Raw genomic sequence first — 11501 nt, 5'->3', positions numbered from 1 at the left:
AGGTCACTAAATGCCTTCATATAAATGTGTTTAGTATAGTTAATGGAATTTTACACTTAAAAAAGGATCAGTGATGGATTTACATTTAAGGTATATGTCTCTTTCAGCTCAGTATATTCAGGTATTTTGGGACATTTTGAAAGACCTTAAATGTTAGCTGATGCTTCATAAATTTCTACGTTTAAGAGAATCAAAAAATGGCTTTATCATTGAGGGCCTACAACCTGTTTACCTGAACCCATTATTAACTAGCGATTTCGACAGGAACGTTGTGTGTTCAGAAACATGAAACTCTGGTGGAGGTGCTAATAGGAAATGTTTGTCCAAATGTTTGGAAAACCCCAAACTTAAAAAAGGAAAGTGTAAAGGCTTTTCATCGATGAAATACACTGATTGATTGACATGCTCGTTCTGAGTCTAATGAACCTATAATAACACTTTTCCATGTTGTGTAGGTGATGAGCAAACTCGGCACACCGTTTCACATTTTAAATGTTTTTTTTTTGTTACAGTCTCATTTTAACAGGTTACACATTTACATTACTCTCTGCAACAATAAAAGCTTGTCATCGGGTCAGATGAGTGCCATTACTCCTTTTCTGCACTGACTGACTGTGTAAGAGGCGCACCGACTTCTGTACTGGCTATAACTTGGCTGCCAGGACTTGAGGAACATGGTTTAACAGAGTTGCTAGCATTAGTGACAGATTCCTCTTCTGTAGTAAACGTCTCATCAAAGTCTGAGGCTGCACTGCTGTCTGCTGGATCAGAGGAGGTGAATGTGAGTAAAGGGGACTGTGTAATTGGCTCATGGAGATGAGAGGAACAGCCAGCCTCATCTTGGGCAGTCTCCTGCTTATCAGTGAAGTGTGTCAAGAACAAAGTTTCAATCTGGACAAGGAAAGTCTCTGCTTCTGTCTCTGATACCTCTGCAAGAATCTTCCTCAACGATACAAGCAACTGCAGGACAGATACACAATCACAGTTAGTTAAACACACTATGACTGCACTATTTAAGCAAAGCTTATCCTCATTATTTTATTACCTTTTCCAGACATGTGAGGGAGGAATCTCTGCGAAATAGTCTGTCCATGGGTACACACCTGAAAGAAAAAACCCACAGAGAGGATTATAGGTTTAACTAAAAATAACTATTTTTAGTGTATCCCAAGCGTAAGAAGCCAAACACGGCAATAAATCTAAATTTAAAGTGGTTACATAGCATTATGAGTCCCCCTCAGCGGATAATCTGATGGACAGACAGAAACAACTGTTTTATCTTGTTTTTGTCTGTCCATTTACTATGTCATATAAGCATTTTTGATGTTATGTTTGAGATGTTGTATGAATTGTGTTAACTTGTACAACTAAAGTGCATTTCCTAAAGAAAATTCAGAGTGACTGCACAGCAATTCTCCAGTTTTGCTAGAGTGCTGGTCTAAGGTGGTTACTAGGAAAATGATACGAGTGGTTGCAAAGTTGTTGTTTGTAGTTATCTATGATATTCTGGGAGTTTGCTAGGTTGCTGCTAAGTTTTTATTATGGTATTTCAGGTGGTTACTAGGTTAGGTAATTGGCATCTTAGATGGTTACTAGGGTGTTGCTAAATGGTTGATATGGTATCCCAGGTAGGTGCTGATGTGTTTTTTTTTCCATTTATTTAAGGTGGATGCTAAGCTGTTGCTTGGTTGTTGCCAGGGTATTGCTAGGTGACTGCTATGGTATTTAAGATGATTGCCAGAGTGTGGCTCAGAGGATGCTTTGGTATCTTTGGTGGTTGCTATGGTAGTGGAGGTGATGGATAAGACGTTGTTCGGTGGTTACTATGGAATCTTCCATGGTTGCTAGGCTCATTAAAGAGTGCTACCTTTGATAAATACATATGTAAAATAAAATATAAAAGTGCACCAACCCATGAGACCCCTTGTATTTGAACACCACCCATTCTGCTCTTCTCATCGCCTCTGTCCAGTCAGGAAGCTCTGCAGATACTCGGAACTCAAACTTGTATGGATGCTCTAAAATATACATGCACATCATACACAAAACTAAATACATCACACATAAAACTTTTCCTACAGATTGGATTTCCCACAAAAAATCCCACTTAATGTGTTCATAGGTTTTGAAAGATTTGGCGAGTTTTTTTCTTTTTACAGATTTACAGTGAACAACATGTTTTTGGAGCCATGGTAAAACTCTACAGAACAATGATGTTTGGACATTCATCCATATTCTGTGTTGAACAAAAGCTTAGTACGTACTCTGAGTGCCAGCAGGCCCTGTCTCTTCCTGCACAAGTAGACAGGTGGTCTGGGACACAGGAGAGGGGTTACTGGGGTTATATGGGCTCACAATCATCCCTATAAATGGAGCTCCTCCTCGAGAGAAATAACTCTGCAAGAAGGAATCACAAGACACAGAAAGAAATCAGTCAGAGTGCCAGACACAGAGAACATGAAAAGGCCTTATTCTCTGTTTGATGATTTCAACTTAAGAGAAAGATACAGCGCCGTGAGACACCAATGTGCAGAGAGTTTCAGAGGTAGTATGGAGGGACTCTGCTCCTTCCATTTAATTTTAGTGTATTTGAAGAGCCATGACCATGCCGCTTTAAGCATTTCAATTAAATTTTCAATTAAATTTTATTTGTGTAGCGCTTTCCCTAAGAGGAAAAGGAGGAAACCTCGAGAGGAACCAAGACTCCAAGGGGAACCCATCCTCCTCTGGTACAATAACAGATAGCAAAACAATATCACAACAATATGAACAAAGGATAAGGTATGGGCTAATGAGTAATGAAAACTGAAAAAATTCAAGCTGATATCAATGACTGCTGTTATAAGCCTACCTGAGTGACAATAAAATCCATGAAAACCAGTTCTTACTGTTAGAAAGCCATCAGTTAGGATAAGAATTTATAAAATCTATCTTTAAATGTGAATGATCGGCTATGTTAGAAGCCTATGTCAGCTAATGTTAGAAGCCTATAATGACGTTATGCTACTATGAATCTGTAAAGAACTAAATATAGTGGGAGGCAAGTAAAGGATGCTTAGGATTGAACAGTTCTAGTTAAGAGTCTGTATGCACTAAGCTCACCACTTCATTTTATATTGTGGGCACAAATAGTTAAGAATTTCCCTGTGTAGAATTTATATTCTCACCCCTCCTCCACCACCTCCACCTCCCACTGCTACTCCTACTACTTTAATCTAATCCATCTATAACATATTTATGATCAGTGTTATATGTTTATTTGTATTTATGTCATTGTTTATTAATATAATTGTCTTAGTAAATCACCAAGATCTCATACCTGGTATTTGGCCTGGGTGTCAGTGTCCCTGAGGGAAGGGTTGGGATCAAAGGCTGGATGAGAGTGATACCATCCAACTACACTGTGACCTTTGGCCTCCAGGAGCTCAGAGGCCTGTGTCTGGGAGACAGGGTCCATTTCACACTGCAGTCCAGTGCTGAGGCTGTTACATGGCTCAGCTGCACAGATCTACAAACACATATATTGACAGTTTACTCAGACATCATCAACTACCTAATATTACCATCTTTACATCACCCCATGTAGTAACATTACTGGTAACCGATCATTCACATTTAAAGAATCAGGAACAAACCATATGAGCAGTACTAAAGTATCTCATGTGCATTAAACATCTCACCCTCAACACTTTCTCTTCATCATCATAAGATCCACCCAGCAGTCCAATCACCTCTCCCATAGAAACGTGAGCATGCTGGCAGAACAGAGAAAAAAAAAAAACTCAGAAACTGTACAGTACTGGTGGACATTCCTATGCAGTAGACTTTCTGTACTGGCAGTCCCTTTAATTAATGTATTCATATTAGCAATTTTTTATTTTTTCAGGTCATATTTTTGTCTTCTTTGAGCTATGTATGTTGTTTCTTTTGGTTCCCCAACACTTACAATAGATAAGCAGTACATGTAAATATTCAGTAACTACTAAGTTTAAATGTAAAACTTGTTTGTGTGTCACAAGCTATTTTGATTTTGTAATGTGTAAATGTGAACTTACTACACCACGTTATGTCTACTCTACATTTGAACTTACATACAGTTGGCATAACCAGCCCCTAATGTAAAACCTTCCTTTGAAGAACCGAGGCTGTTACTGCAGCAAAGGGCGGGGGGAACACTGTTACTACCCCTGATTTTTAGATAAGCAGCTGTCTACAAACTTTGGAGCAAAAATGACAAAACAGTCTTACTAAATACATTTTGTCATGGCATCACTCTATTTGGTTCTGCTGACCAGATTTACAGCCACTGGCTATAAGATGCATCTGTTGTCCCTGTGTCTGGGTCTTGGTTCTATGTCCAATAACCAGTTTGTATTTTACTGCACACACGGTGGTACTAAAGGCCCACACATACAAATGATCAGCTGTAAACATACCACATCCATGACAACCAAAGCTTCAGCGCACACTATCACTCGGAATGGTTCCTGAAGATGAAGGAAAACGTGATATTAATTAAGGATATTCTTCATTCACTCTTACAATATTTTTTGAAAAAATGCAGGTGGAAGACTTTAACCTGTTTCTCCTCTCCAAAGGCCTTGCATGGAATTAGCTGGAATGGGTCAAAAGAGCTGCAGAGCAGACAATGCACAGGAACAAGTTTGTTTAGATGTTACAGATTTCTTATTCCCACTAAAGAATATACCATTTTTCAAGTAAGAAAAGGGTCGACTGATTAGAACAGACAAAGACACGTGCTCACCCGCGTTTAGGGAGTTTGCAGGGCTTTGGTTGCCTCTTCCTCATTTCCTCTCTCCTAAGAGCCAGCTCCTCTGCACTCAAATGCTAATAAAAAAAGAAAGAATGCACAAAAACTTTAAATTTTCCATAAGTAACTAATCACAAAAAGTAAGTTCATGATAGTGAGAGTTATGATTTAATTCTTAAGGGGAACTCTCACAACTACATAACTTGCATACTAGTGTCATTGTAGTCACAGAAAAACACATGGTGCTCACTGAATAAGGCCACTACGCTGGACGCAATGCGTAGTGTCATGTAGCAGAGCGCTGCTATAGAACGCATGCAACAAAAGCAGCAATGAACAGCAAGTTCAAATTTATTTTTATACTCTATTGGAACAAATTTAATTAAATCAAACTTTAATGTTATTTATCACACTTGCCATCAGTCTACTACCTCTTCACAAATTCACTGTTTTTAGGATAAAAGGTATGTAGTGACCAACAACTAGGATATTAATGTTAGCTGAGGTCATTTAACATCTTGATGCATCTGTTTATCTAAAAGACTATCTAAAATAGTCTAAATTTAATAGACTATCTAAAATGATCTAAAATGTCAAGCCACATTTTATCTTCTGTGGTTTTCTGTGGTCCTGATACTGGCTTGCTGGTCTGCTTACCTTAATTCAAAAATAACGGTGGTGAATTAGTAGACGCTGTACAATGCGATGCGACATGTCTGGTGTGCGGTGGCCTTAAGTCTTAGGATTAATGGCAAGGGAAAGTGTGGCTGCAGGTTGTCATTTTCAACAAGTTACAGTACACCTGATTTCACTTGAAAAGACTGACGTTAATGTGGCAACTTTCAAAATAGCATTTGTGCAGCTGCAATGAGTATCTACACAAGGCAGTTACGTTCAGCAGTATGCAAAAGTTTGACTACACCCAGTCAAATTCCAAGTTTTGTTTGTTTTCTAAGTGAAAATAAGCTAACACATCCTCTACAGAAAAAAATAAAACATGACATATTAAGTGTGCCGTACATATTAAGCGTGGATGTGTACTTATTTTTCTTAACAAAATCAACAAAAACATTTGACCAGAGGCACCCACATTTTTACATAAAACTGTAACTACCTAGATAGAATACCAAGATTGATCATTTTATACATATATTTCATGAGTCTCTTAACATTCAAGTTTCTTTGAGTGATTCCACTACCTCGTACGTCTGGCCCTCCAGATCTTTGGCATCACACCAGTTTCCCCAGGTGTCTCGCACTCGCCGCTTTCTTGTGCGCTGAAAAGAAAAAAAAGGACAAAATCAACACAATATAGTGGCCACAAAGCCAGCTGCTGGAAGCAATCTTGTCTTAGCTATTTGAAGACAAAAGGTCCTAGTTACTACAACTAATATGTTAAGCTGCATCTATTCAATTTGCTCAGTGATAAAACCTGAGCTGATATCTTAAAAAGGAACCACTAGCACAGCAGTAGATATTATGATAGTAACTGCCACAGGCCTCTCTCACCATCGACTGCAACCTCTGAGCCAGCTGATAGGCCTCTAGGCTGTCCCGATTCTCCTTCAGGCGAGAGCGGTCTACCGGCCGTGGACGATTATAGATGGCCTGTTCTACAGGGTGGAAGGACAGACAGGTGTTTTAAAGAACAGAACTGATTGCTGAGACCAAAAGGGTAACTAAATGGAGACAGAGGGTTAGAGCTTTACCACAGTTGAAGTTGATAGCCCCTATGAGCTCCAGGTACGTGTGTATTCGGCCGATACAGTTCACATCCCCGCAATTCTTCAAGCCAGGGCGCACTGATGTTTTATTCAAGTACTTGGGTTTACTCGTTTCCCTAAAGCAAACACACACACACACAAATTCACTAATGCTGAATGAATCACAGACACCTAATATTTGGCAGAACAGCAACAAAAGTCATGGTTGTCTTTACATTGAATTACTTATATATTACTGTCTCCTTTGCAAACTCACCATTGATCCAGTATGTAGTTGCGGATTTTCAGATATCTCTCTGGAGTTTTAGATGGACGGCCCTCAAAGAACTCTGGAATGGCCTGCTTTTCTTCTTCAGTTATGGTGCTTGTGTCCAGTGTCACTTCCTGTTCAGGAGCCTTTAGCTCCTCCTCTTCCTCTTGGTCCTCTTCTGCCTCTTCCACTGGACTACTCCCCACTTTATCTGCAGCAAAAGAATACCAATGTCAGTAGGTCTCACTAGTTATAATGCTGTACAATTTGTCGAACTGCTGCCACTCTGCCACTACTTTTTCTATGCCAATAAACAAACAAGCTTACACAGTAGGACTTTGGCTGCATCACTAACTTTGCAAAAGCAAAACATGAACATCATAAATAGTAGAAGTGAAATACTTATTAATCATGGAAAAAGGTTTAGACTTAATATACACTGCTCAAAAAAGACACACTCAATAAAGTTCTGGTTCTGCAGGTGGGGACCACAGACCACTTCTCAGTACCTTTCTGCTTTCTGGCTGATGTTTTGGTCACTTTTGAATGTTGGTGGTGCTTTCACACTCGTGGTAGCATGAGACGGACTCTACAACCCACACAAGTGGCTCAGGTAGTGCAGCTCATCCAGGATGGCACATCAATGCGAGCTGTGGCAAGAAGGTTTGCTGTGTCTGTCAGCTTAGTGTCCAGAGGCTGGAGGCGCTACTAGGAGACAAGCCAGTACACCAGGAGACGTGGAGGAGGCCGTAGGAGGGCAACAACCCAGCAGCAGGACCACTACCTCCACCTTTGTGCAAGGTGGAACAGGAGCACTGCCAGAGCCCTGCAAAATGACCTCCAGCAGGCCATAAATGTGCATGTGTCTGCACAAACGGTTAGAAACCGACTCCATGAGGATGGTATGAGGGCCCGACGTCCACAGATGGGGGTTGTGCTCACAGCCCAACACCGTGCAGGATGCTTGGCATTTGCCAGAGAACACCAGGATTGGCAAATTCGTCACTGGCGCCCTGTGCTCTTCACAGATGAAAGCAGGTTCACACTGAGCACATGTGACAGACGTGACAGAGTCTGGAGACGCCGTGGAGAGCGATCTGCTGCCTGCAACATCCTTCAGCATGACCGGTTTGGCAGCGGGTCAGTAATGGTGTGGGGTGGCATTTCTTTGGAGGGCCGCACAGCCCTCCATGTGCTCGCCAGAGGTAGCCTGACGGCCATTAGGTACCGAGATGAGATCCTCAGACCCCTTGTGAGACCATATGCTGGTGCGGTTGGCCCTGGGTTCCTCCTAATGCAGGACAATGCTAAACCTCATGTGACTGGAGTGTGTCAGCAGTTCCTGCAAGATGAAGGCATTGAAGCTATGGACTGGCCCACCCGTTTCCCAGACCTGAATCCGATTGAGCACATCTGGAACATCATGTCTCGCTCCATCCACCAACATCACGTTGCACCACAGACTCTCCAGGAGTTGGCGGATGCTTTAGTCCAGGTCTGGGAGGAGATCCCTCAGGAGACCATCCGCCACCTCATCAGGAGCATGCCCAGGCATTGTAGGGAGGTCATGCAGGCACGTGGAGGCCACACACAATACTGAGCCTCATTTTGACTTGTTTTAAGGACATTACATCAAAGTTGGATCAGCCTGTAGTGTGTTTTTCCACTTTACTTTTGTGTGTGACTCCAAATCCAGGCCTCCATTGGTTAATAAATTAAGTACAGAACAAAGTATTCAATGAGAATATTTCATTCATTCAGATCTAGGATGTGTTATTTGAGTGTTCCCTTTATTTTTTTGAGCAGTGTATGTAGTGTCAAATTAACAGACTAGTAATTCTTCCTGGTGATGATCCTTATCCTATATATTTGTTCGCAAGCTGATTCTCATTTGTAAATGCTTATAACAGCTTGATTAACTACATTTGATGCATTCAATTATCTGTTTGTAAACAATTCATATATGACCAATGTAAATCACTGTTATCAACAAAGGTAGCGAAGGCTGTAAACTAATGGAATATTTTTGGAAAACCTAATTTAAAAAAGATATCAGTTGTTGGTGTTAGCAAATTGACCTAATTGTAAAATAGTTAACTGCTTCCTCTACTCTTTTGGCCTGTAGTGTAAGTGCAGCGAGCAGCACATACCTTCAGCACTCTCATCTCCAGGCAGGGTACATGTCTCGGGACTAGCGTCAGAGTGAAAGGCCTCTCTCTGCTCTCCAGCTTCTAGCTCAACCACTGACTGAGAGTGTCTGCTGTTCACTTCAGAGCTTAAATCTGCAGGTCCGATAGTCAGTTCTCCTGGATTTGAGAAGTGGTTATTCAATCTGCCTGTAGAAGGCACTACTGGAGCAACCTCTCCTTGGCCTTGAGGCTGCTCGAAAACTTTAGGCTCATCTCCAAGATCTAACTGGCTCTCTGGCTGGGAGGCATCATCACTGAGGTCATCAGTGATGTCAACATCCTCATCATCAGACAAATGTTCGATACGTACAGCATTGGTCAGCACAGAGAAGTGTTGCTGGACAGAGGGAGGGCTTGATACAGAGGCTGGGGTGTGAAGTATTGAAGTCTGGGGCTTGACAGGAGACTCTTCAGCATGACCTTCAGTTTTAGCCTAAATTAAAAAAGATTAGAGGAAAACATGTGATATCAGTCTTAGGGATACATCGATAGCGATATTGGTATCAGATACTGCCCTGATATGGTGCTCATTTACTCATAAGAATGTATTGATATCTACATACATAAGCTTAGTGTACATTGTCTCACTAATGAACATAAGGATGGTTGGTGAATGAGGCCCATTGGGTCCATGACATACCTTGTTTTTGAAGTACTGCCTGGCGTAGCTCTTCACTTGAAGAACTGTCCTAGTGCCAATAAGTTTTGCGATCTTGGTCCACCTTCGCCCATACTGAGCCTAGAGACCACAGAACAGAGATCAGCAAATATGCCTGAATTCTAATAGCATTATTAGCAGCTTATTATTATTATTACTATTCTTCTACATAATTATTTTAAATGCCTCCAAAAAGACAAGTAAACAAAAACATACTAGTCCCTTCTCAAAGAGGTCCTTCTCCCCTTGTGCCCAACGAGCTGGAGCTCCAGAGCTCTTCACTGGTGACCTGCACAAAAACAAACTGTTCACAGGAACAGTCTAGATGCATTTTCATCATTCTGTAAAGTTACATTTACATTTTTCCATGTATACAGAAATGATACTAGGATAAAAGGTGTTGCTTCACTTACTTCTTTACTTTAGGCTTTTCGTCTGTCCACGCCACTTGAGGTACCTTCTTACCAGCAAAATAATACCTGAAGATAGTAAAGGAAATATAGAGCTGCTTTCTGACAACAAACAAGTCAACCATAAAAAAGAGTCAAGGTGGATTCTGAGAGCATGGCTAAAAAAAAGGATACTGCTCTTCCAACAGCATGCTCTCAATGACCTCTCTGTTCTCTTCACTAATTGAGCTGTCCAGTGTCCATGGCTGACGGAAGGAAGAACAACAGCATGAGCAGACTAAACCAGCAGATGACACAAACTGTATCAGTATTCGTGGTGGGCGATACGGCAACGATATTATATCACAATACTTCAAGACGTTTTCTCGATACATGATGTGCATCACAATATTTATGAGTTTTAAAGGTTGGAACAGACAAAAATAAAACCTGTAGTGCTACATATTAAAATACTGCAGTCATAATAACAATAGCAACAATAATAATAATAATAATATACAGTAATAATATACACCCATAATGATTCTGATCCTTGCTATGCAAGCTGCACTTCACAGAACTAAACCCAATCAATCAAGCCTAATTTGTTTAAAAGCATATTGTGATTACATCTTTATCCATCTGGGATTATATCGTAATTTATCACGATAACGATACCAGCAACGTCATATTGCCCTCCCCTAATCAGTGCTATAATCAGATAATGTTACCTTACCAAGATCGCAGTGTTGGTCTTCCATGCTGACTGTAAATACTGGTCTTGAAGGATCATCGCTCCAGTAAGATCACTAGAAAATCATGTGGCTAACGTTAGCTAAGTTAACCCAAAACCGCCGACGGGAACTCACAAAAACAGAGAATACGTTCACACATATGTGTTGGCCTGGCCATTAAAAAGCATTGACTTTAAGCCTCAAACTATCTGGGAAAAAAAGTAGCGTTAATACTAAAAACACAAACACACTGAATGGACTAACAGAATCAATGAGACGTGGGGAAAGCTAGCCGCTAGGTAGCGTTAGCTAGGTTGACTACCCAGCACGGAAACAACGTTTGCACATATTTAGACCAGATAACGCTAATGAGGAACATTAGCTAGGTTACTAATGTGAGCTGGAACCTAATTCTCATCAAACCGCTTGTGTATGGCTGAGTCCATCTGCTGGACATGTCCGACCAGCTCTGGCTCCACAAGTGCTTCTTGCTAATTGAGCTAACACACCGGCTCGCCTTGGCCCTGCGGCCTCTTCCGAGTCTCTACAGAAACACGGGCGAACACAGTCACCCGCACCGACCACACGAAGGGCTGCAGCATCCACAGGAGCGTATTTACCCTTCATCTGCATCACACTCATCCCCCTCGATGTCAACAACATCCATCTCGTCCGCCATGTCGGTGATGATGATGATCAAAGCAAGCGAGACGAGACGCCGTCGCTCCGGCTTTCTCATAACGACCCCTTCCGGCAGGGAGTTTATCCAGAGCGCAGTATTATATA

The 11501-nt window shown here is 41.3% G+C and overlaps 1 protein-coding gene across 1 annotated transcript; it reads right to left on the bottom strand.

Annotated features, from left to right (window-relative positions):
- Positions 1–479: 479 nt before the first annotated feature.
- On the bottom strand, positions 480–11457 carry mysm1 (Myb-like, SWIRM and MPN domains 1). Its single transcript, XM_017688899.2, has 20 exons — positions 11336–11457; positions 10718–10790; positions 10177–10247; positions 10006–10071; positions 9809–9881; positions 9575–9673; positions 8896–9367; positions 6752–6956; positions 6481–6611; positions 6281–6384; positions 5971–6048; positions 4766–4848; positions 4580–4634; positions 4437–4487; positions 3681–3755; positions 3320–3508; positions 2265–2397; positions 1913–2018; positions 1046–1103; positions 480–960 (listed from the first exon to the last, which is right to left on the bottom strand). The coding sequence occupies exons 1-20, from the start codon at positions 11452–11454 to the stop codon at positions 589–591; spliced, it is 2613 nt and encodes an 870-aa protein (XP_017544388.1). The 5' UTR covers positions 11455–11457; the 3' UTR covers positions 480–588.
- Positions 11458–11501: the final 44 nt, after the last annotated feature.

Source organism: Pygocentrus nattereri, chromosome 4 (assembly GCF_015220715.1).
Source record: "Pygocentrus nattereri isolate fPygNat1 chromosome 4, fPygNat1.pri, whole genome shotgun sequence".
In the NCBI taxonomy this organism is placed as follows: Eukaryota; Metazoa; Chordata; class Actinopteri; order Characiformes; family Serrasalmidae; genus Pygocentrus; species Pygocentrus nattereri.
Note: the sequence above shows the minus strand (reverse complement) of the source record. Positions and strands in the feature narration are given on the sequence as shown.

What these genes read in the sequence shown, in the direction of transcription:
- mysm1 (XM_017688899.2), bottom strand. Translation starts at nt 11,454, where the DNA reads ATGAGAAAGCCGGAGCGACGGCGTCTCGTCTCGCTTGCTTTGATCATC. An exon ending in GAGTGTGATGCAGATGAAGG is followed by an intron (nt 10,791 to 11,335) that starts GTAAATACGCTC and finishes ATGATTTTCTAG; the next exon opens with TGATCTTACTGGAGCGATGA. An exon ending in AGGGCCTGCTGGCACTCAGA is followed by an intron (nt 2,019 to 2,264) that starts GTACGTACTAAG and finishes TGTATATTTTAG; the next exon opens with AGCATCCATACAAGTTTGAG.